At 40.5% G+C, this 24580-nt stretch overlaps 1 protein-coding gene across 7 annotated transcripts in view; it reads left to right on the top strand.

Moving 5' to 3' along the window:
• Positions 1-24580, top strand: part of UNC80 (unc-80 homolog, NALCN channel complex subunit) — a 197581-nt gene that overhangs the window by 3157 nt on the left and 169844 nt on the right. For all 7 annotated transcript variants that reach the window (XM_050916066.1, XM_050916068.1, XM_050916067.1 and 4 more), the window contains exons 3-8: positions 9350-9506; positions 11625-11923; positions 15244-15367; positions 18028-18101; positions 18923-19062; positions 23778-24039. In XM_050916066.1, coding sequence (XP_050772023.1) covers positions 9350-9506; positions 11625-11923; positions 15244-15367; positions 18028-18101; positions 18923-19062; positions 23778-24039 — 1056 coding nt within the window. The remainder of the gene's footprint in view (positions 1-9349; positions 9507-11624; positions 11924-15243; positions 15368-18027; positions 18102-18922; positions 19063-23777; positions 24040-24580) is intronic.

Genomic DNA, 24580 nt, shown 5'->3' with positions numbered 1-24580 from the left:
TATAGTCTTTTTGCTGACCAGGAGAACACTCTATTGATATACATTTGTTTAAGCAATTATATAGCTTAATTTACATTTAGTTTTGCATTTAAAACTAACAGTTTCTGATAACTACTTCCTTGTTTAATTAAACAGTTTAGTATCGGTAGTTAGTTCAATTCATTATGTTCTTCAGGATTTTAGAACTAGCAGATATCCTCTCACATATAGTTTTTAGTGATAGATTGGAAGAGGGACACCAAACGTTGCAGCTTGTTCAATTTGATTCTTTAACTTTTGAGGGAAGTAGTCATTCCAATGAACTAGCTGAATAAACTGACATAAAGAAAATGTTCTCTCTGAAATTGCAGAAGAGGCTACTGCTGTCGAAAGCTAGTTCAGCACTTCACCAGACTCTGGTTCCAGGTGCCTAGCCAATGACCTCCAGCTGTTCAGTGGCTTGGCTTTCTTGAAAACTTGGCTACAAACATGTACCATTAATTTTTGTTTGTATTTATCTTAAATGACTTTAGAATATAATAAATCAGGCCTCATCAAAGATCGTCAGTTTCAAATGTAATTAGGTTTATTTTTTAAATAAACAAACCTGTTTAACAAATGTTTCTTTCAGTCCACACTGCCCCTGAGGTCCTGGCTCAGCTACTCCTACCCCTTGTTACTGGTGGCAGCTGAGTCTCTTCCTCCAGAAGGGTGCTGGGGACTTCCTAAAGAACCCTTCCATTGGAGGACCCCTGGACACTTGGTAATCCAGAGAGGTAGGATTGCTGGGGGTCACATGCCCCCAAAGTCCTGGCTGTGCAGTGGTTGAGGTTGGGGCTTAGCCAGCACTATGCCTGCTTGTGCTATTGGCAGCAGGTAATTATTATCTCTCTTTCACTCAGACATGAAAGATCATGTGACTTGAGTAATGTTATACAGGAAGCCTGTGGCAAAGCCAGTCCCAAAAGCACCTGTATCATCCCATCTGGTATTGTAGCCCTGTGATTAGCCTTGCTCTGACAGAATGTGTGTAAACTTCAGGTGTAAGGAGCTAGCTGGTCCCTATAAGAAAGTGCCTAAGGAGATGCAAAATACTGCGGAGGAAAATAACCACCAGACCAGAAGGTCACTAGGGAACAGGGTGAAGATAGAACAGTGATGGTATGAACAAACTCAGAACAGGTTGTTGGCACATAATAGATGGCCTCAAAAGGAAAGTCATAATGTAAGTGACCGTGAGGGAGCAGAGCATTCACCAGGAACAGACTCAACATTGCCTACAATTCTGCAGTCGCTATAATCAGTTCATAATATAAGCTTTCAATACAGTTTTCCAGATTGCCAACTCTGCGAATGTTCCTTTCCTTTCTGTAATTCAGGTAACAGTGAAGCCCTTAAAATGTGTCAGTCTGCTGAGAATAGTTGGTCAGGCTACCTTTTGAAATTTCTTACTAAGGCAAAGTTACAATAAAATATTCACATACTACATCATACATCAGTTTTATAACTTTTTCTGGATCTGGTTAATATTCAAAGAACCTGACTGCAGAATCTGACAGGTGAGCCACCCTCCTGTGTGTTTATTGAAAAGGGTGATAACATTTCTAAATACCTGTCTTCTTGTTGGCACTTCTCTTGTGTACATAATTGGTATGAAAACTTTTCTATTACAAAGATAGTCCATATCTTAATACATCACAGTTCCATAGGAGGAAGAGTTACATTTTTCCAGTAATATAAAATACAATGTTGAGCTACTAACAATAAAGAAGAAATTAATTGGTTCTGTTTAATATGTAGATCCTCTCCTGGAGCATTAAGGAAGTCAAGGGGGCTCTAGGATACTGGCATTTTGTCATAAAATGAATCTCTTTAATAACTTCTTCCCCAGACCATCTAATTCCTGGACTTAACCTCCATGTGTGCAAGTATGTACTATTTTCCTTGCAGTGCCTCCAACTGAGCAACTCCCTGGTAGCAAAAATGTGCCAGATCTTAACTAGACTCAAATGCTATCTATACAGCAATTTATAAATATTTCCTTTATGAGCTACACATATTGAAGATGTATATCCTGTTTCCCATATAGAGACCCACTCCTCTATATCAGGTTTTTTTTTCCAATTCCCTGTCTCATCTTTTCATCTAGGTCGTCTTTTTATCAACATCTTTTTCAGTCAAAATTGATATGTATCTTAAAAATCAAACCTTTTTTTTTAGCTTGCTCCTGGTTGATTGAACTCCTTTAATGAGGTTAAATGTCTAGAGAGAGCTGCCTTGTATCCAGATTTCACAATAAAATGTTTGCCTTGTTAAACACAAGATCTTTATATAATTTTAGTATGTCATTATTACATATCTTTTGGTATGATTTCAAATCAGGATCCAGGAACAACTGTTTGATTGGAGCAACCTTGGCTTTTACCCACAACTAGTAGCTTTGATATTTTCTAGAGATAAATTCCTGTTTATTAATGAAAGTAGCTAAGAGAAAGGGCCTCTCTGACAGCAGTTTTTTAGAAAAATAGTGCAAAGCTGCTGAGGTGGTCTGAATGAATGGGTTATTTTTTTTCTATATTTAATAACCTGGATTTCTTTTTAGCCCAGCAATTAGTATGAATATTTGGGCTCCAATCTTGATTGAGTTTTACCTAGTGTGTGTATGGTCAGTTAACCTAATTAATTACATTTTAATTGTGATGGATTATAATAATAATAAGGCAAATTAGGGAAAGTTAGTCTACCCCACCTTCGAATGTTCGAACACACCCTTTCTCTTTTTATGGTTTTATCATGAATTTTAATAATGCATCCTGCTATATTTTTAATGTCTTATCAGGGATGTGCTGAAACAAAAGTAGTATTTTTGGAAGGACATTCATCTTCACTGAGGCTACCCTACCTAGCCAAAAAACTTCATATTTGTTCCATTCCTTCAAATCTTTTATTATTTTATTCCACATTGGAAGGTAATTTACCTTAAAAAGATTTTCTCCACAGTAATTATTCCTAAATATTGTAAAGACTTCTTTATCCATTTAAATTGATGCAGCTGACAGTTTGATTTGGCCCTTTCTAGAATATTAATTTCTAAAATTTCAGATTTATAGTGGTTTATTTTGAAGCCTGCTACATGCCCAAATTCCAAAGTCAATTATTTTATAATTTTTAACAAGGCTTCTGGATCGTGCAAATGTAATGAGACATTGTCAGCATCCAAAGCTAGTTTGTGTTCTAATCCAGAAAGCATTTTGATGCCCTTTATCAAAGGGCTGTTTCTCACATTTATTGCAAATGGCTCCAGAAGGAATATATAGGGCTTATATACACTTTTTAAACTGATTTCCAAAACCAAACCTTATCAAAATATGTCTAAAGTAGTCCCACTACTGCTGGTCAAAGAATTTCTCAGCATCTAATGAAAGCAGCACACAGGAAATTAATATTTTTAGATCAAATTTGGAGTACTTCTGATACCAGATAGATGTCTGTTGTCCAACAATCCAGATCGGTGTGGGTGAACACATTTGAGCCAGGCGACACTCAATCTGTTTGCTAGCAGCTTAGCATAAATTTTAGCATCTACATTAATTAAAGAAACTTGTCTGTATGAAGTATCAGAAGAGTAGCCTTGTTAGTCTGGATCTGTAAAAAGCAACAATGAGTCCTGTGGCATCTTAAAGACTAACAGATGTATTGGAGCATGAGCTTTCATGCGTGAATACACACTTGGTCAGACACATGTAATGGAAATTTCCAGAGGATAGATTTCCATTCCATACGGCTAAATTCAATGTGTTGCATGATGTCAAGTATCAGAGGGGTAATTGTGTTAGTCTGGATCTATTAGTCTTTAAGGTGCCATATATTCCTAAAAAAAAGCGATCTTTTTACAAAAAAAAATAAAATCTTGTTTTTGATTGGGAGCCTATATATTGGCTGTGTGAGAAGTCTACCTTTCAAAGAGCCATTATTTAAAATCTGCCCTCTGTATCTGTGAGTTGTGCTGAAATAAAAAAAGGGAAGTGTTTACCAAACAGTATTGTCAACATTCTTCTATTAGTTTGACCTGAGGAGACAAATGGTAGCTGTGTCCAAGAAGTATTCAAGTATTTATCATTTTTTCTTCAGGTGTGTGTTTCCTGTAAATTGATTATACTTGGAAAATCCTTTTTCAGTGAGCAGAATACCCTTTTACTTTTTGTGGCATTGTTCATCCCTTTCGCATTAACAGTTATAACACTAATAAATTCACCCATCAGCACCAACTCTGCTGTTGCTCAGTATAGCAGTGAGACTCGCCAGCCAAGTGCCAGGTCTCCATTACATTTATATCTCTTCTTTAAATATGACATTTTAAAGTTCTCCTCATGCATAATAATTTTAAAACTCCAACATACATTGCTTTTTTGTTTATTTCTCTCCTTTTTTAACACCAATATTGGTGTACCCTGATCCTGAGGCTGATTTACCATAATTTGTTTGAATTCTGAGCCCTAAAACTCTGTTGTTATATTTTTTTCTACTAAAACATATAACAATATTTAACTTGTTTATATTCTCTTGTTCCCTTTTTCTCTCTCATCTCCCTCCCTATGTATTTTCCACTGTTGCCTGGTCTTCTCTAGTTGTGAGAGCCCAGGCTACCCTTACTTTCTCTGTCGGTGTGTAAATTCCCTGCAACATGGAACTATTTTTATATATTCTTAAGAACCAAGTCTTATCTTATCAAACATCTTTATAACGTTGGGCACTATGAGATTATTATACCATCTTTGACTTAACTTATTCTGACATTTTCCGCCATAGATGACCCTTCTCCAATTAATATACAGTTTGGGATGTTTGTGATAACTCAAGTCAAACTTACCTCATTAGGGGAGATCTGCATTAATAACTTAGTTTATAATGTGATTTATATTACCTTTAATGTTATACACATTAAGTGTACTGTATCCACATAGAGTAAACTATCCAAGGTGCTATATACCCCAGCTACCATTTAACTATATCCCTTTGTCATTATAACCACATGGATACAATATCCATTATTTATTACACTCACTTAGCCTATGTACTAATCCTGTTCTTATCTAACTGCTTCCATAGTTGGTTTGGTGGAGGGGGAGATTTTGTTTTTGGGGGAAGGAGGGATGGACAGATCTTTGTCGTGAAGGATTTCTTTCCTTTCCTACACACCTAGATCTTCTGGTCTTTCCTCCTGGCTTGATGCGCCTCTTTCAAGATGGCCATTGCCACCACACTCCCCCTTTGGTTTGTCCTTTCCAGAATCGCCACTGCCACATTTCCTCCCCCAGCCACAATAGTTCAACTTTATTTTTATTTTATCTCATTGCACTCACTAACTCCTTACAGCAGGGGTGGCCAACCTGTGATGCCGGAGCTGCATGTGGCTCTTCATAGGTTAATATGCGGCTCCTTGCATAGGCACTGACTCCAGGGCTGGAGCTATAGATGCCAACTTTCCAGTGTGACAGGGAGTGCACAGTTCTCAACCTCCTGCTCTGCCCCAGGCTCTGCCCCCACTCCATCCCTTCCCCCGAGCCTGCCATGCCTTCGCTCTTCCCCCCCTCCCCACTAGAGCCTCCTGTGCACTGCGTAACAGCTGATCATGGTGAGTAGGAGGCATGGGGAGGGAGCGGGAGGCACTGATTGCTGGGGCTGCCGGTGGGCAGGAGGCACTGCAGGTTGAAGTGGGGGGAGCTGCTGATATATTAGTGTGGCTCTTTGGCAATGTACCTTGGTAAATTCTGGCTCCTTCTGAGGCTCAAGTTGGTGGCCCCTGCCTTACAGGAGAAGGAGGTTCCAGTTCAACATCTTTGAGCTTTCCAAGTCAATTTTAATATGTTCTTTCAAGCTGATGGCACTGGATTCTGTGGCTGGATTTCCTTCCTCCCGAGGCAGCTCTCTGTTACGGGCATCTGCCAGCTCTCTTTAGCCTTCCCCCCTTCCCCTTCTCCACCCCCCAAATCTGGCTCCATGGTTGGCTATTCATTTTTAGGGCACAAATCTGTGGATTCAGGTTGGCCTGGTTCTTTTTATCTTCTTATATTGCTTTAATTTATTCCCTGTATTGATGAGATCTGGATTAGGTCACCACTATGTTTGCTAGCTTAGCCATGCCTCTGTCAGGCTGGCATTTTGGTTTTTTTAGCCTAATACAGCCAAACCCTTTGATTTCAGCTACATTTATAGCTCCCCAGGATCCCTCTTCTATTTTACACATTTCAGCACTGTTCTCCTGCCAAGGGTATATGTAGTTTCTAGTGAATGGAGGGTAAAAAGTGGGCTGTTCATCTTGATTTTGCATCATTTTCAGGCAAGAATAAAGTAAATGGAGTCACTGCACACCTGCGTTGCTGCAGCTGAGAGCAGAGTCTGACCCCAGAGCGCCATATCTTGCACTTAGTGTGCAGGGAAAACATCAGCTGAACTTGCAGGGAGCTGTGCTTGCATAAATAAGGTAGGGCAAGGCCATGAGGAAGTTGAGGGAAGGATCCAAATTTTGCTGTCACTTGTGCTAGTGTAAGCCAGAGCGGGGACTGACACTGTAACCATAAGGCCTGGTTCTCCTAATCAGTAATCATTAGCTTGCTCTAAAGTTTGCTTAACGGGCCATTGGAGAATCCCTCATACACAAATGAATCATCTGGCAAACCTACATTAGCATCATGGCTCATTGGCCATCTCCCTTCAACCCAATGGCATAAGTCCTCTTAGCTCAATTTATTCCTAGCCGTTGCAAAAGCCCCTGCAACCTGTGGGCAGCTGGCGTAGGTTAGAGCAGTCTGAAAGAGTCTCCAATCTGACAACCTTCCCAGACCCAGATGCCCTAAAGATTGGAGGAACGTGAAAGTGGTTTAAAGCCACCTTTGCACACTCCTGAATTGTACTGAGTGCTCAGAATCTGGGCTGTGTTTTTTTGAAAGAAGCTGTTCTGTAGCCTCTAGGACCCTATGCCCTTGGGATCTTTTGAAGATGAGGACAGGAACTTGAATTGGATCCAGTGCTGGATGAGAAGCCAGTATATTATGCAGAGCAACAGAATAGCCCCACATCTGCCTCCCACGCACATAGACATCAGCATAGAATTGCTGCTTTGTGATTTTTTTTTCTCCCTTCCCTTATAAATTTGATATACTCTGGCAATTTACGCAAGAAGGTGGGCCTCTGTTATTTTGTTCCTTTGTTAGGATGATCCATTAACAAATCAAATTTAATGTTAAATAATGGTAGATAAATGCCTTGTTTATTCTAGATTGTGCACAGAAAGGTGTATGTATGAGCAGTCCCTTTCATACTTCTGTGTGGGACAAATTGTATTGGCCTTACTCGCAGTTAGCAGTCTCTTATTTCTTAAATAGGCCCACTAATGTGAATGGAGTTAGTGGCTGAGTTAGTTACTACTCACTCTGAATGAGGGAAGCAGAATCTAGTCTGTTATGTGTAGCTGCTGTTCTGTTGCCTGAATGAAGTCTCTGCGAAGAGAACAGTCACGTTGACAGATAACGGGGTTTGACAAATGGTGATTAAAATCCTATCTTCCTATTCTGCACCATATCCATTACAACCACTTTTTCTAGATGGAAAAACATAGTGTTGCCTCTTCTGGCCCAAGCAGTTAGCTAATATTCAGGTGCCTGATGGACTGTTTACATTAGAAGGTGAGATAAATTATATGAGTCAGATATATCTTTGATGCAAGTCCTGTTTCCCTGAATACAATAGGAATGAATAACAGGAAGCAATTTTCTTGTTCAGGAATCCAAGCCTGCCTCTACTCAGTTCTGTGCCCAAAAGATGCTTTCTCTTTTGGCTACCTCTCAGCATCATGCTACCAGTGCCATCTTATTCCATAAAGGAGCTTCATTGCTTCTCAGTTTAGCCAGAATGAGGGGCAGCTAGCACTCCATCAGCATCAGTGAGATTTTTGACTGCCCTTAGATCAGATATGCTTGCTGACAGCTATAAACATCCTTTAGCATAACAGTACATTTCTTGCCAACGTTTGACTATTATTTCTAGCACCTGATTCATTATCGTCATATTAAGTCCTGCATATCCACCAGTATGTCTGTCCATGAGCTGACTCTGTATAATAGTCTCACCGTCCATTTTCACTGCCCTGAACTCTGCCTATAGTCAGCACTGTTAGGATGTTTCTGTCTTATAGAACAAACATATGCAAAGACTACTTTCCTGCCCTGGGTGTATGTAAAGGAATATTACACAGCCTGTTTTACAGGTCTGGTTGGTACTGCACACTTTGAATGGTGGCTGAGTTTTGATGCCAGATTTCAAGTCACATTTCTTTTGCTTTACTCCTTTGTGATTAAGCTTATTCCTGATAAATATAGCTTTTTTACCAAGAAGGGATTTTTGTGCCTCTTGCTGAGGGATGAATTTTATGACTCTGGTGTGATGGCATTTGAAGCATCCTTTAGGTCATGTACATTCACTGTTACTTATCTCTATGAGCATGGTAAAATTGGCTAAACAACTTGTGAATGAGTGGATTGCCAGAAGGCTACGTTGGTTTGTGGCAAGGGCCTGTGAAATCACTAATACAGTCCTTGACTACAGTAACTTCAGAGGAACATAATTGCTTCAGTGACCATATAAGGAGGTCTTTGGCAATATGTGAAAGAATGGACTGTAGAAATAGCTTGACTGTCTAATAATAAGCTTCCATAAGGGTTTTTTCCCTCTCTATAAACAGATGTGCTGGCCCCCAAATCTTATGCTACTTGAGGCAACCATAATCAACACAGTCAAGCCAACAACCCCAACTGTTTGCAAAAATACTACATAATGTCCTGACAAAGGATTTTACACACTGATTAACTTTTGTGACAGGGTGTGAAAATATTTCCTAAGGCGTATGTGCTTTTAGCAGGCTGCTCTTTATGCTACATAAAACCTTCAAAGAGAGTGTCAAATCCTGCTCTCAATCACACTGGTGTAAATCTGGAGCAGCCCCGTTGACTTCAACAGAATTACTACAGATTTACACCAGCATAACTGTATGCCAGGTTTCGCCCAGAGTACTTATGTTTATATGGCGTTTGATACTCATTTCTTTAATTCTTTTGACTAAGGAAAGTGTATTAAATGAACCATGCTATTTCTGAATTCTTCTGAGTTCTGTCTCCTGATTAACTGTCCATCTAGTGAGCTTTGGCAATAGTCTTTCTTTTTCAGGAAAATATTTTAAGGAATAATTTTACTGAAAGGAACTGTAAGTTATATTTTGTGAAAAATAATATGTGACAGCAGGAGCTTTAGAAGAGAATACACAGTCTTGCAAAGCGTGTGCTAAGATAATATCTTTTCTCCTTTTTTTGCTTAGTCTTTTGAACGAGTTTTAGTAGAGAACAAGCTGCATGGTCTTTCTCCAGCCCTCTCTGAAGCCATCCAGAGCATTTCTCGTTGGGAATTGGTTCAAGCTGCCCTACCACATGTACTCCATTGCACAGCGACTTTGCTTTCTAACCGAAACAAGCTAGGTTGGTACTTGCATTAGTTTGCTTTTTACTGTTACCTAGTCTTCCATTAAAATATCATGACGTTTTGCTCAACATGACATACACCATACTCTCCGAAAGCCCAGGCTCCAGCCTGAGCCCAAACGTCTACACTGCAATTTTATCGCCCTGCAGCCTGAGCCCAGTGAGCCTCAGTCAGCTGACACGGGCCAGCCATGGGTGTTATATTGTAGTGTAGACATACCCATTTTCTCCAAGGTATAGGACCAAGTCCTGCAAATCCATGTTCACAGAGCAGTCCTTACTCAAGCAAATAGTTTCCATTTAAGTCTGTGGGCCTACTAGTGTTAGTAAGGATTATTCACATACATAAACTTAGCAAGATAGGTTCCCTTATTCCTCCTGTTTATTGTATTTCAACCTCAAAAATATGATGGGAACCCAATCCTTGATGGCTTTATTCTTGTGGATAGAATTCTCTCACGTGATTAGTCACATTAATTATAATAGCATTGCTCCTGTATGTAAGGGTTTGTGTAATCTTGCTCTTGGTTACTATGCAGGCAGATGTAGTAATAAGACTATGCTATATGTAAAATTCAGCAGCTAAAATAATGCAAAGAATTATCAACCTCTTGCAAAAAAAACCCCAACCCTGTAGAACTGGATATTAGATTGTATTGAGGTAGATGCAAAAAGAAATTAAAATAAATATTTTCTCCAATTTGGAGTTGTGCCATAAAAGCTTGATATAACACCAAAGCTTTCTCTGTTTTTAAAGGAAATTTTAACACTAGATCAAAATTGGGGGTGGGGAACCCAAGCAGAAGACTAGCGCTACAAAAATATATTCCTCATAAAATATTAGCTCATTTTTTTTTCTACCTTTTCTTTGTCACTGAAGAGATTTGTATTTTCTATAAACACTTACCCAAATAAAACTGCATGAGTCCCCCTCTGTTTCATGCTGCAGTTAAATCTTGGTCCCACAGTTTGGTGATGTCACAGATACATCGTTCTGACTTCACAGCTGGATAATGAAAAGTGAGAAGAAAGGTCATACATGATGAAATCCTTCTTTAAGCATGAAAGGATCAAATCTGTCCTAGGATTGTAGGGTGTCATCTGAACAAATGAGAGACTTCTTGGAAATTGTTGTCAAGAGGGAGTCACAATCTTGAGAGTTAAATTAGTTCAATACAGTTTTCCAAGAGGAACTGGAATGGATTTCAGTGGTAGCCTTGCTACCTAACTGTAATAAGCTTCTTCAAGGGATATTTATTTTCTGCAAGACATATGCCATAGTAGTCAGATTTTGAAGGCACTGAAAGTGATGTCATTTGTTGTTGTCGTTGCTGTCGTCATCATCATGGCCAATCTCAAAAAGATGTGGCCTCTTTGCAGATCAGGCTTCGCTCAGGTTGATTTTGGCTGGGTCCTTAGGGTGGTCTGGTTGGATATTCAGTTTATGTCTGAAAGTTCTGTATTTCACATGTAAGTAATTGTTGGCCTTGGTCCAATCCCGAATGGGTAAGTAGCCACATTACAAAATCTGCCACCGCAACTGACACTAATTAGTTCACAGATTAACAGTCTTAACTAAAAAAAAACCAACCAATGAATTCATGAGCATAGGACCTGATCCAAAGCCCACTATCATCAATAACAGTCTTTCCACTGATGTCAGTCGGCTTTGCACTATGCTCCCCAAGATCAAACTACTTTCTCATCTGGCCTGGTTCCTCCAGAGCTGAAACATACTGGTGGGGATGGGTAGCAGAGCACAGTCTAGGAAAGCTTGCAGTACTGCAGCTTGGGGATCCATAGAAGTGTTTCAAGATCCAGGGCTGTCAAGTTAGCACCTTTTATGAGTACTTGTATTTTCAGACATGCGGACACACGCTGAGTGGCACTTCAGGGAGCTGGCAAGGGGATTGTGCAGGGGAATGTAACATTCTGAATCAAGTGATTTTAACCAAGACATACTAGGAACAACTAGATACTTTTAATTGCAGGGGTGAGTTTTTCAAAGCTACATAGAGAATTTGGGTGCCCAATTCCCTATGCACCTTTGAAAATCTCTGCTGTACTGATCCTGTGTGAACAGAGACACCCATTATGCTGAATTTTTCCTTTCAGGACATCAGGACAAGCTTGGAGTAGCAGAGACTAAGCTTCTACACACCCTCCATTGGATGCTATTGGAGGCTCCTCAAGATTGCAGCAATGACCGGTTTGGAGGAGAGAGAGGCTCCAGCTGGGGAGGGAGCAGTAGCGCCTTTATTCATCAGGTTGAAAACCAGGGATCTCCAGGACACCCTCGGCGTGGCAGCACTAATGAAGAGGAAGAGAATAACCGAAGGAAGTTCTTTCAGAATTCCATGGCAACAGTGGAGCTCTTTGTGTTCCTGTTTGCTCCTCTGGTCCACAGGATTAAAGTAAGTGGAAGAACAGTCAGGAGTGGTAATGTAGTGATGCCACTGTGAGCAGACTGCAATTCTGCCGTGGTTGCAAATAGTCATAATAGTGACTAATTTAATTTATCACGCAGTGCAGAATAAAGGCCCAGCCCTGTTGCCCTTACACAGGAGGGCAGTACCTTGGACATAATAGAATTATAGAACTGTAGGGCTGAAATGGACCTCGAGAGGTCATCTAGTCCAACTCGCTGCGCTGAGACGGGAACAAGTAAACCTAGACTGTTCCTGACAGGGGTTTATCTAGGCTGTGTTTGTTCTTAAAAGCCTCCAATGATTGGGATTCCACAACCTTTGATGGAAGCCTGTTTCAGTGCTTTATAGTTAGAAAGTTTTCCTAATATCTAACCTGAATCTCCCTTGCTTCCGATTAAGCCGATTTCTTCTTGGCCTACTGTCAGTAGGCATGGAGAACAATTGATTACCACCCTCTTTGTAACAGCCCTTAACACATTTAAAGATGGTTATCGGGTTCTCCTTCAGTCTTCTTTTCTCAAGACTAAACATGCACAGTTTTTTTAACCTTTCTTCATAGTCAAGTTTTCTAATATTTTTATCATTTTTGTTGCTTTCTGCTGGACTGCCTCTTCTTCATCCACATCTTTTTAAAATTGTAGTGCCCAAGCTGGGCACAGTATTCCCATTGAGTCCTCATTAGTGCCAAGTAGAGAGGGACAGTTACCTCCCAGCTCTTGCAGAGGACACTCCTGTTAATACACCTCAGAATATTAGTCTTTTTCACAATTGCATCACGTTGTTGATTATGCATTTGTGATCCTCTGTAACCCCCAGATCATTTTCAGCAATACTACTACCTAGCCAGTTAGTCCTCATTTTGCATTTATGTATTTGATTTTTTCCTTCCTGTATGTAGTACTTTGCATTTGTCTTTATTGAATTGCATCTTGTTGATTTCAAATTCTCCAATTTGTCAAAGGCATTTTGTATTCTAATCCTGTCCTCCAAAGCGTTTACAACCCTTTCCAGATTGGTGTTATCTACAAATTTTATGACCATACTCGCCACTTCATTAACCAAGTCATTATTGGAAATTTTGAATAGTACTGGATCCAGGACAGACCTCTGCAGGATCCCACTAGAATCATCACCCCAGATTGACAGTGAACTGTTGATTACTACTATTCGAGTACAGTGTTTCAACCAGTTGTGCACCCATCTTTTACTAAAACTATAGTATTTGGAATTACTTTTGATACTTTTACTCTAAAGATATGAGTAAGGGTTGTAGCACTGGGCAGACACTAAGACAAGAATATCCAAAGTGAAGCACCTGCATCTATATTTAGCACCTACATAAGTGGCCTGATTATCAGAGGTGTTGCGTATCTGCAGCTCTCATTGAAATCAGTGAGTCCTGAGGACATGAGTCCCTCACTGGTTCAGAGCTGGAGCAAGGATTGTGGAATTTAGCTCAGTCTGGTTGACTCTCATTCATGGTTAAGAAGTGCCTTTCTGTCTGCTCAGTAATTCCAGAAGCAGGGTTGTCACTGATTTGTTATTGTTATTACTAATAGCTTTGATACTAATTAATTAATAGGATCTGTGATAGTTTTAGTGGCACGCGCAAATTAAGGACTTCTTTGTTCTGATGCTAGAAGTAAGCTGCAGGCTTCTTGTCAGCTGAAGTCTTTCTCTTTATTTTATGATGTATAAGCCAGCTTTGCAGAACTATGTAATCACGAGTTATCTCACTGCACATTGTGATTTCTGCCACTTGTCCTTAGCTTCACTGGAGGTCTACCTTTCCACCTTAATGTTTTAAGGCTAGCCTTTTAAGTGAAATTGGCTTTTCTCAATCAGTCATTCCTAGAAAGTAAGTTATTAGAAAATGGCTATGTTTAACCATATAGCTGCTAAATAAAGCTCACCACCCATTTCTCATCCCCTACTTGAATCTGAACTCTCTCAGCACATGTTGTAACTAATTATCCTGACCCTAAAGTGCCTGCACAGAGGAGTAAGATTTGGCCAGCCCTCTGGCATGGCCTTTCTGAATTTTGACTCAGGTGTTGTGAAGATGTGTGCCTGGTACTCACCACTCCCTTACCAAGCAGGTGGGGAGTGGATGGAGCATCAGCTACTTATGAACACATGCATGCACCAGTCAGCAGAACTGAGCCAGCACCTGAGTCTAAAGTTACTGATACCTGGTAAAGGAGTGGCACAAATTTCTTCTGGCTGCTAATCTTTGAGTCCCAGTTTTTCCCAAAGCTCTTCCAGGGCTGATACAGCGACATTTCACCTCTGTCTCAGAGTGAACTGCAAAGACAAAATGTAATCCCAATACAACATCATTAACTTTGTGTTCATAATTATATAACTACAATGTAGTGGGACCAGTGCAGCACCAAAAACTTAACAGAGCACAGGGAAAAGCAATGTCTTGCTTATGCTTATTTCTACAACACCTTACAGCGTTGCTGGGTGCTCTGTCATACAAATACAAAAGGCATGATAGCTGCCCCCAAAGAGGTCACAAACTCATTTTAGATGTGATGGGAGGGAATAACAAAAAGTAGGGAAGGGAAAAGGTGAGGAAGGACAATATTTCCAGCAGTCAAATCATGGGGCCACTTAGTTTATGTACATGCATGCTTGGGCCCTGGTCCTGCAAAGATTTACCTGCATGTGTAACTTTACTCATGTTGATAGTTCCATTGACATCAATAGGGCTATTCATATGAGTAAAATTACACACATGCATAAATCTTTGCAGCATAACGATTTTGGTGTTTAAATTAAAAATGAATAGTAGTAATAGGACTATTATATGTTGGCACATGTATAATTTGTAAAAATGTTCATATTTCCTAAATAAATATTTTTATAATTATTATTATTTTGAACTCATTTTGTGCAGGCATGTGTTGTAGGAAAAGGGAGCCTAAAGGAAAGATTTACATACTAAATGATCTAAAGCAATAAGCAGAATTATGAGTACAAAGGATTTTGCTGCAATGGTGCATAGGTTTTTCAGTAGTAGCAGAGATCCTGGAAAAACAGGTTTTGATCAGTGTAACTATGGTTTGCGCACAAAGGCCCTTTACTTAGCTTTGTACTGAGAATTCCATGTTGCTTTATTACTTGGGTAGGTATTGACCTTTTGACTTATTTCACAGAAGCAGCATGTGATCATTGTTGTTGCTTTCAAGGTCCATGTTGCAGTAGAAGGGACAGTCAGCACACACTGAAAACGATGCTCTTCTGTGTCAGCCTGACTAATCCATGTATGGTATGATGATCCCATTGTGTCTTTCTAGGAGTCTGACCTGACTTTTCGGCTGGCTAGTGGCCTTGTTATTTGGCAGCCCATGTGGGAGCACAGGCAGCCTGAGGTTTCTGCTTTCACCGCTCTGGTAAAGCCAATCAGGAACATTATTACAGGTGCGTGACTTTGCTGTGTAGTCACAGATGTTAAGCATCGGAAAGTCTCTTCTTTGCGGTACGGTTATCTGAGCCCCATTAGCCATGTGTGCAGGATCTGTGTATAGTCCTGTGTTTTTGTTTTTATTTTTGTGCCTTACCAAAATAAACCCCTCTTCATGGCCAAGTCTACGTGCAGAAATGGCACCGATTTTAACTAAATTTAACCTGTTTAGTTAAACTGGTACAACTGCTGAATGTAGAGAAACCCTCAGTACAATTCCCATTAAAACTAATGAGCCAAAATCATCCTGACATAATAAGATGAGTCTCCCATTAACCTCAATGGGAGCTGCACCATTTACACCAGGATCAAAATCAATTCAATCAGATTCATTGCTATGGTTACCCAATTTTTAATCTCTCTACTCTTAGTCCTGGTCTACCCATACAAGTTGCACCAGTTTAACTAAAGGCGCAATTTTAATCCATCTTGATTAAATCAATGCAGCTTTGTGTGTGGACACTCTTACATTGGTTTAAATTTGTTTTATATACATTTAACCTGCATTTGTTTAACTAAATCAGTTTAACATCACATCTTTATTTAAACTGGTACAATTTCTGTGTGTAGACAAGCCTTTGGAAGTAAATGTGTATGATAGAAGTGCCAAACCTGTATTGATACTACTTCTCATGTACTGCTATGTATCTACTGTAATGCCAGCTGACTTAATCTCAGATGCCTAATCATACAGGCTTCCTATATATGAGAGAAAAAGAAAAAAAGTCTCATATTAGATCCTAAACTGGTGTAAATTGTATTTCTGTTTACTTTAGCGGAGCTACACCAGCTGAGGAATTGAACCATACATTTTAAATTGCCCTTAGATTAAAATAAATCCTTTAATATTTCCTGTAGAATTTATCTCTGTGGAATATGCTAAAATTACAGGAATAATTTGAACCCTTGGACAATATTTTAAGACTCTTTCCCTCAATGCCATCAATATTTGCATACATTTAGAAGGAAGCTAGATCATTTCCTGTCAATTTCACACGTCTATTTCCACGTACACATTTCTAAGAAGAAGTAGAGACAGTGTTTGGCAACAGCTTGATGCTGATGAGGAAAATACAGAGGCTAGCAGCCACATACTATTGGTAGCAAAGGGATAGTCAGTGATACAGATGCTCTTCCTAACCCAAATCCTGATTTTGTAGTATTATAATAACACGGGATTATTTCAAAAGGCCTGGCCAAGATGACGACGTAGGATCTTGATCGGATCTTGCATGCTTCAGTGCAGTTGCTCCTTATTTACATCTGCCTAAATAAGATACAAATCAGCTCCTTATGGTTCCCCAAGTCCTTGTATGTCTTATGAGCCCAGATCCTCAGAAGTACATAAGCTCGTAACTCCAACTGATTTCAGGGTATATGTAGGGTATATGCAGGTATTGAAATAAATTGAAGTTAAGAGCCTAAATACCTTATAAGATCTGGGCCTTTGTCCTCACTTATATCCTGTTAAGTTTTTTTTCATCCTGGAGGTGCAACACAAACTCTCAGCTCAGTATCTTCCTCAAAGGGTCTGATCCAAAGTCCACTGAGATCAATGAGAGTCTGTTTCCACTGATTTCAGGGTATATGTAGGGTATATGCAGGTATTGAAATAAATTGAAGTTAAGAGCCTAAATACCTTATAAGATCTGGGCCTTTGTCCTCACTTATATCCTGTTAAGTTTTTTTTCATCCTGGAGGTGCAACACAAAATCTCAGCTCAGTATCTTCCTCAAAGGGTCTGATCCAAAGTCCACTGAGATCAATGAGAGTCTGTTTCCACTGATTTCAGTGGGCTTTGGTTCAGGCCCTAACATGACTTCAGTGGTTAATTCTGACATATAAAATGTTACATTTTGAAAACATTCCCTATGGAGTTGAGCAAACGCTGGATTTCTTTTTTTTAATCCCATGGAAAATTGCAACTTGTTGACAGTTGTTTTCATCCTGAATTGGGATGAACAGTAAAAATACTGAAATTTTTCATGAAGTCAAAAATTCTAATTTGGAAATGTCAAAACATTTCATATTGAGTCAGTCTGACATTAAGTTGTATCTGCCATGGTTCCTCATGGGAGCGGTAGTTAAGAGGCTTCATGCCCCCATTCTTATCTATGGGCTGCACTTCCTGGCACGACTGCCTCTCTCAAGATACAACATAAACTCTCATGCATCATGTGGCTCCATCAGAGAGGAGACCGAAGTGCATCCTGGTAGTAGTAGTCTGGCCAACGAGCCCAACCCAGGAGAGTACCTGAACTACACTGCCCTTGAGTCACTGTGGCACACTAGACAGATGCAATTTAATGTCAAACTATCTTGGAGTGATATGTTTCAGTTCAGCTCCACAAACCAAAATTATTTTGCAAGAGACAGCAGTTCCCCCAGGAGATTTTGATTGTGTGGTAACTGCGCTTCCTGTGCCACGCCTCCCCCCCCCCCAAAAAAAAACAGAAAATTGCCAACTAGCTATAATTTCCAGCAGGTGTAGCTAACGTCTAGTAATGTTACAGTGAGGGGGATGCCATTTTTTATAATAAAACAAATTTAAGCTATTTGCTATTAATACAACATGAGCATTACATTTTTAAAATTTCTCTCTTTATTTTTATCCCAGCCAAGAGAAGTTCTCCTACTAGCAATCAGAGCCTGGCTTGTGAATCCCGTAATCTGGACACTGGACACACAGAGGTGGGCCTGTGGCTAGACAAGCAAGAGTGGGGAGGTGTGGGGAGATTTTTTTTTTTTAAATCGATGGGGTGGAGAAGGAGTCTTTTGAAAGGAATTTTGGAATGACAGTTGCAATTACTATGCAGGTCTCCAAAGCCTCTTAATGCTTTTATTGAATTGTGTGTTTTATAATTGGTTTTATCATTTCCAAGGCCTACCCCCTGCAAAGAACTAGCTTGGGGCCCAGGGCAAAGGACAATATAAAGCTTACAGAACCTATATATAAGGAGAAAACAAGCCATCATCAATATTGTAAAGACACAAGGCAGAGCTAAGAAGAGAGGGCCAGTGTCCTCCATTTTCATTTAAATAAACGCACCTTTTTGGATGATTTGGAGCCATCAAGGTGTGCACTATCCAGCCTAAATTACTGCATGTTCAAATTGCTGTTATCCTCTGCCCTCTCTTCCCCCATATTATTAATATTATTAATAATAATTAACAACAACATATCATCACTTGTGATATGTTATCTTGCATTAGGCCCTTGAAAGCAACAAATAACTTTCCATTGAAGTAAATGGAACTCCATGCAGGTTTAAGGGTCTGCCCAGGTGGAATAGTTTATAGGACTGGGGCCTTAGCTTGTACACTGTCTGGAATGAAAACCATGTGTTTTCACAGTGTCTAGGACATTGGAGCCCCAATCCTAATTGAGTCCCCTCAATGCTATCTTAGTATAAATAATACTATTATATAAGTACTGATCATAGTAAGAATGCTAATGTGGAAGATCCAAATCCTTTTTTAAACTTATTTCTCTATACTGAAAATATCCTAAGGGACTTCAGGTGGTGTGTGAAACAACCCAGCCAGATGCTGTGCCTCCCAGGGCCACTGTTTCAGGCTGTCATCGGGGAAACTCCTTTGATGGAAGTGTGTCATCCCAAACATCCCAAGACAGAGGACCTCCGCTTTCCAGGTACAGAAGCCTGTGGAAAGCTATGTTGGTATAACTTCCTGGGGAATGTGTGTTACAGGTCCCCTCTGCCCAATCCCCAAAGGATGTAAGTCTTACAGTCCCAACTAAAGAGCCTTGTCTCTTCAGCTCAAACTCTAACAGCTCATGCTTTTTGCTCCAGAAGTCCTCCGTTCAGTTGCCGTTGTGTCATCTGAGATGGTGTTTGTCACCCTGACTTTATTCCATCTAATTTACAGGACTGCCCAGCTGGCCTGTTAGGATAGCAACTATAGAGCAATGGGGACAGAGCAGAGGACAAGACCCTTTTGTATGATGGAGTTTAATGATTTAAAAAAAAAACACAAATCTTTAGGTTCATTGCTCCTTGGTTGGGCACGTCCTCTGGGGCTTGATTTGTCTTGGCTGCCCTTTGGGCAATTCTCTTTCCCTGTGTGGCAGAGTATTTCTGTACCTCTTCTCTCTTTTAGTGCTGCTTGGCCACTACCTCTATTTCCCCTTCTTCACATACAGCTGTTCAGTTCACTTACTGCAGGCTGGCTGGCAGGGAGGCAAAAGAACAATTACTCAAATCTCTTCTCAGCCAGCCTTGAAGGGCTTAGGCAAAGATTTTAAAATGCAGGAGCTAGATTTAACCTCCTTAATTTGTATCTGGGGGAGACAAAGGTACAGCCAGATTTTCAGAAGGGCTGAGCACACATCAGCTCCCATTAGGGTTTGTGAATACTCAGCACTTTTGAAAATCTGACTATATTTTTCTTAGGCTCCTATTTTTAAAAATGTTGGCCCTCATGTTCAGTTGCACTGGAAAATTTCAAACAAAAGCACTCGTTTCAGAATTTGCTTCACTACTGTAACGTTTTATCTCTGTTCCAAAATTTCTCTGATTCCAAAAACAACTACCAACTATTTTCTCAAAATACGTGTTATTGATATATTTTGTCACCTGCTTCAATGGGTAAAAACATTCTTTATGAACCGGATCTAGTTGGGAGTCTTTCTGTTAACATCAGTGGGTTTTGTGTCAGGTCCTGTATAAATTCTGGGGTTTTATTTCATTGTATTAATGTTACCTGGGAAAACTAAGTCACCTGTTACTTCGGAGTATTGTCATACTAATGTAAACTGTTCCTCGTGTACGCCATTGTTCAGTGTGCATATATGCACCCATAAAAAGTAAGGGAGCAGGCAACCTTTTAGAAGACTGAATCAGGTGATCAGTTCATCCAGCTCAGTCTGGTGGTTGCTGTGGAGATGAAGCTTTCGACAGGCTTTGTAGAGAGCGTCACTAATGTCTCCTCATTTGAAGAACTCATTGATCAATTAAAACTGAACAGGGAGTTTTGGTTGCCAAGCAACAGACAATTCAGAAACAAATGTTATTTACTCCTGTTATCAACAGCCACAGTATTCCTTTGTCCTTGGGTCCATGACTGGACAAAATATGCCACCCACTTACCCTGCAATTACTGTATCAGTCAAGAAGTACCTGATTAAATGGCCACAGGGTTTAATTCAAAGCAAAGGAAACGATTTTAAATTCTGTTTTCTTGGTAACTCATTCAGCAAGCCTCAGTCCTGGATAAATATCCCCGCTCCATTCAGTGAAGTTCTTCATTTCAGTGGAACTGTTGCAGTAGTAAAACCCCAGCCATTTATCTCTGCCTTGGAAATAGACTTTGCTAGCAGGGCTTGAATGGTAAATATTTCGGAAGAACAAACCTTCTTTTGGGCTAGATTGTGAACTGGAGTTCATGCTCATATAAGGGAATATGAGAGAATATAGATCCCCCTTACATTCCAGTAGGGGCTCCCCAGACCTGGGGTCTGATTGCGGAGGAATAAGCAGAGAAAGATGCATAACCTTATTGCTTTCTACAAGGGGGTGGATATAGGCAGAGTCCTGGCTTAATCCTTTGTGCTTGCTGGTCAGTGCAGTTGAGCTGGTCTGTGAGATATTGGCAGGCAGATTTTATTTTTCTTTGGGATAATTCTTTTTCTGGCATGCTGCTGGAGTGGTGCAGCAACCCTTTGGCCAGGCTGTCCTTCTGATCCAGTCTTGGTCCTTTTGTTTTCTCCGCATACGCATTTCACTCCTTTCTCTCTTTGTAATCTTTGGAGAAGGATATATGATGGGAGCCCTGATGCCAGCCTGTGGGAAAAGTGTTTTTAAATTATCATGGTTTTCTTTTTGTTCTTTTATTTAAGGTCTTTTTAAAATCACCCCACATTTTATCTTGACTACAGCATTAGTGGAAACATTTTAACTGTAGACTGAATATAGCAATATATGCCAATACTTAAGGTCTAGTTTTCAAAAGTCAGTGCCTTTAAAAAAGGCCTAGAGGAAGTCTATGGTGTCCTCCATTGACAGAGGCTGGCAGCAAACCATCTCTTGCAGATTTGCTTGGACATTTTGAGTTCTGAATGAACACATTTCTCTGAGATGAATCCTTCCCAGCCACCCCATCTGTAAATGTGTCCCAGAAAGAAACTGCCAACCTACCCTGATTGCAGGTGGCGTCAGCATTGCAAACCTTTTGCCCAACCCTACTTAACTAGGTATCCAAAAACCTGCATTTGAATGCTCAAATTGGCTTATATTATTTTTATTATTATTTGTATTATGATAGAGCCTTGGCACCCCAGTCATGGACTAGGACCCTGTTGTGCTAGGTGCTGTACAAACAGAACAAAAAGACACTGCCTGTCCCAAACAGCTTACAATCTAAGGGCTTGTCTACATGAATATTTAGTTTGCAGCAAGGTTGGCTTTGAATCTATCCTGCACTAGCCTGCCACAGACAGACCATCTCTGTGGATCCTGCTGATGCACATTAACAGTTCTAGTCCTGGACTAGATCAAAGTGCATTAACAAACTGTTAATACGCATCAGCAGAGCCTTCATGGGCAGCTAGTCTGCAGCAGGCTAGTGTGGGATAGAGTCACACCCCATCTTGCAGTGAACTAACTGTTAATTTAGACAAACTCTGCTATAAGACAAGAGACAACAGATGGATACAGACAGACTGCATAGGGAGTACAAGGAAACAATGAGACAATATTGGTCAGCCTGATAGGCTGACCAACACACCAGCAACACACCAGCAACCTAACTCTGTCACGTGTCTTATATCCAATTAGGCTGTAATCCAGCAAAGCACTGAAGTGTGTATGTAACTTTAAGCACTAGCACAGTCCCACTGAAGTCAGTGGATTGTGGCTGCTCAATATTAGGCTAGGTGTTGAGAAGATAGCAACAATATAATTTAATACTTTCTGATGGTTTTACTGAAAAAAGAACCTTGCATGTGTGTGAGTGAGAATTCATGGATAACAGCAACTTGGTGGAAGAACCAGGGCTTGTCCTTTGAGACTCAATAGTTCATTCTTTTCTCTCTGTCCAGTACATTCAAGTCTGGAAACAAAAATACCAGGGAGGTTTCACACTAAAAACTATATCAAAAGAACCTTCAGGAAGTGACACCACCAAAAGCAGCCAGGAAACTTATAGGGGAAGGTGAAATACTATATTTTCTAGTACCCAGGGGCAAAAAGAAAGGTCATCTTATATAGCAGTAGCACTTACTCACATGGGAGCCACCAGATCCATTTCAATTAGTTTAAGTGATTATTTTACTGGGTATCCCCAGCATGGTGCCATTTCTTTTAGTAACACCTGACTGTGTAACCTGCTCCTTCACATTTTACATGTCCTCCCACTAGAGCCTGACCAGCAGGGGTTTGAGTCTGTTACTGATTCCTGCTCGAGGATTTAGTCATTGATCACAAGTGGTAGAGACCTGTGATTTTAGGCCCTGATTTAGGAACGAATCTCTATTCAAGAAGACATCTAAGCACATGCTTAACTAAACATGTGCTTGAGTTTCACTGGGGACTTAAAGTTAAGCACATGCTTAAGTGCTTTCTTGAGCAAGGATGCTTTCCTGAACCAGTGCTTTATCCCTGGATTCAAACCTCTCTGTCAGCCCAAACAGAATCAGTTACTTAAGCATCCTGGTAGCTGGAGAGTAGCTTTGAGTTCTGAAGATGTGAGGAGAGTGGAAGAGGCCTTAAGACTCTGTCTTTAATGAGCTGGTGGATTTGAAGCCTGTCAGTTGTTGTTAGTGCAATTGAGTCTCTGTGGAGAGTGACAACTTCTGTCTCTTTCTCAGTCTATAACCATTTCTTAGTGGCCATTAATGGAGCATCATTAGTGTTGGTCTCTGGGGTGACTTCTGTTCACCAAACTAGAGGGTAGCACAGCAATAGTTTCCGTCTACAAGAGGAAGACTAATTAAGTGGTGCCCTAGAGTGGATGATGAAAAAGCAAACATCCAGGTTAGGTCTACGCAGCAATAAAAGAGCCACAGCTGGCGTGGGTCAGCTGACTCAGTCTTGCAGGGCTTGGGCTGTGGGACTATAAAATTCAACTGAAGTGTTGACATTTGGGCTTGGGCTGGAGCCTGGGCCCTGTAACCTGGCAAGTGGGGGATGCTCCAGCCTGAGCCTGAACATCTGCCCTGCAATTTTTAGTCCTGTGAGCCCAAGTCAGCTGACCTGGGCTCTGAGACTCTGTTCCATGGGCTTTTTATTGCAGCATAGACCTGCCATAAGTGTCTTTCTGGAAGGAACCTTTAGGCAGAGCTCTGCACCTCCAGGGGAAGTATTAGCCCTAGCTGATTTCTAATGCTTCTCCTTTTATTATTTGGAACAGGGTATCATTGGTGATCCCACCTTGCCAAAAGTCTCGCTATGCCACCTATTTTGATGTGGCAGTACTGCGCTGCCTGCTGCAGGCACACTGGTCTGAGGAGGGTACACAGTGGTCTCTGATGTATTATCTACAAAGACTGAGACATATGCTGGAGGAGAAGCCAGAGAAACCACCTGAGCCGGAGACCATGCACCTGCCCAGGCCCCGCAGCAGTTCCATGATAGCAGCAGCACCCTCTCTGGTGAACACCCACAAAACTCAGGTAAGAGACCATCATTTAAAAGTAAGCTTGGTAACTCTTTACAGTCATGGCAGGATTAGTAGTGATTCAGCACTTTTGATTTTAATTATGTCATGAACTGTGGGGAAGTCACTTGTAACATCGGAAATGTCCATATGTGGATTGCATAGACAGTCTTATTGCACTGGAATTCAGCATTCAGGCCTGATTTAACTATCTACCATACAAATCCAGACTAACACGGCTACCCCTCTGATACTATATACCATATTGTTATCCCAAGAGAAACCAAAAGAATACATATCACAGTCTCAGTACAAACAAAAAACAAGACTCAAGACACAAGACCACCTTCTTTAAAACATTGCAGCAAACAGCACACAGTGCAGTTGGAGCACAGCAACGTACAGACTTTTCAGAGTGTCCATCAAACATCATAATAGATTGGGACCTGTTACTGTTTCTGTGGTTTCATATTTACACTGCCCCCCTTGCAGCTGCTTAAAATAACCACTTGCTGTTGTGCTTGTAATTTTCCGAATACTAGTGCAATAATAAAGTT

The sequence above is a fragment of the Gopherus flavomarginatus genome, chromosome 10 (genome assembly GCF_025201925.1).
Source record: "Gopherus flavomarginatus isolate rGopFla2 chromosome 10, rGopFla2.mat.asm, whole genome shotgun sequence".
NCBI lineage: Eukaryota > Metazoa > Chordata > Testudines > Testudinidae > Gopherus > Gopherus flavomarginatus.
The sequence above is the reverse complement of the archived record's forward strand: the minus strand, read 5'-3'. Positions and strand labels throughout refer to the sequence as shown.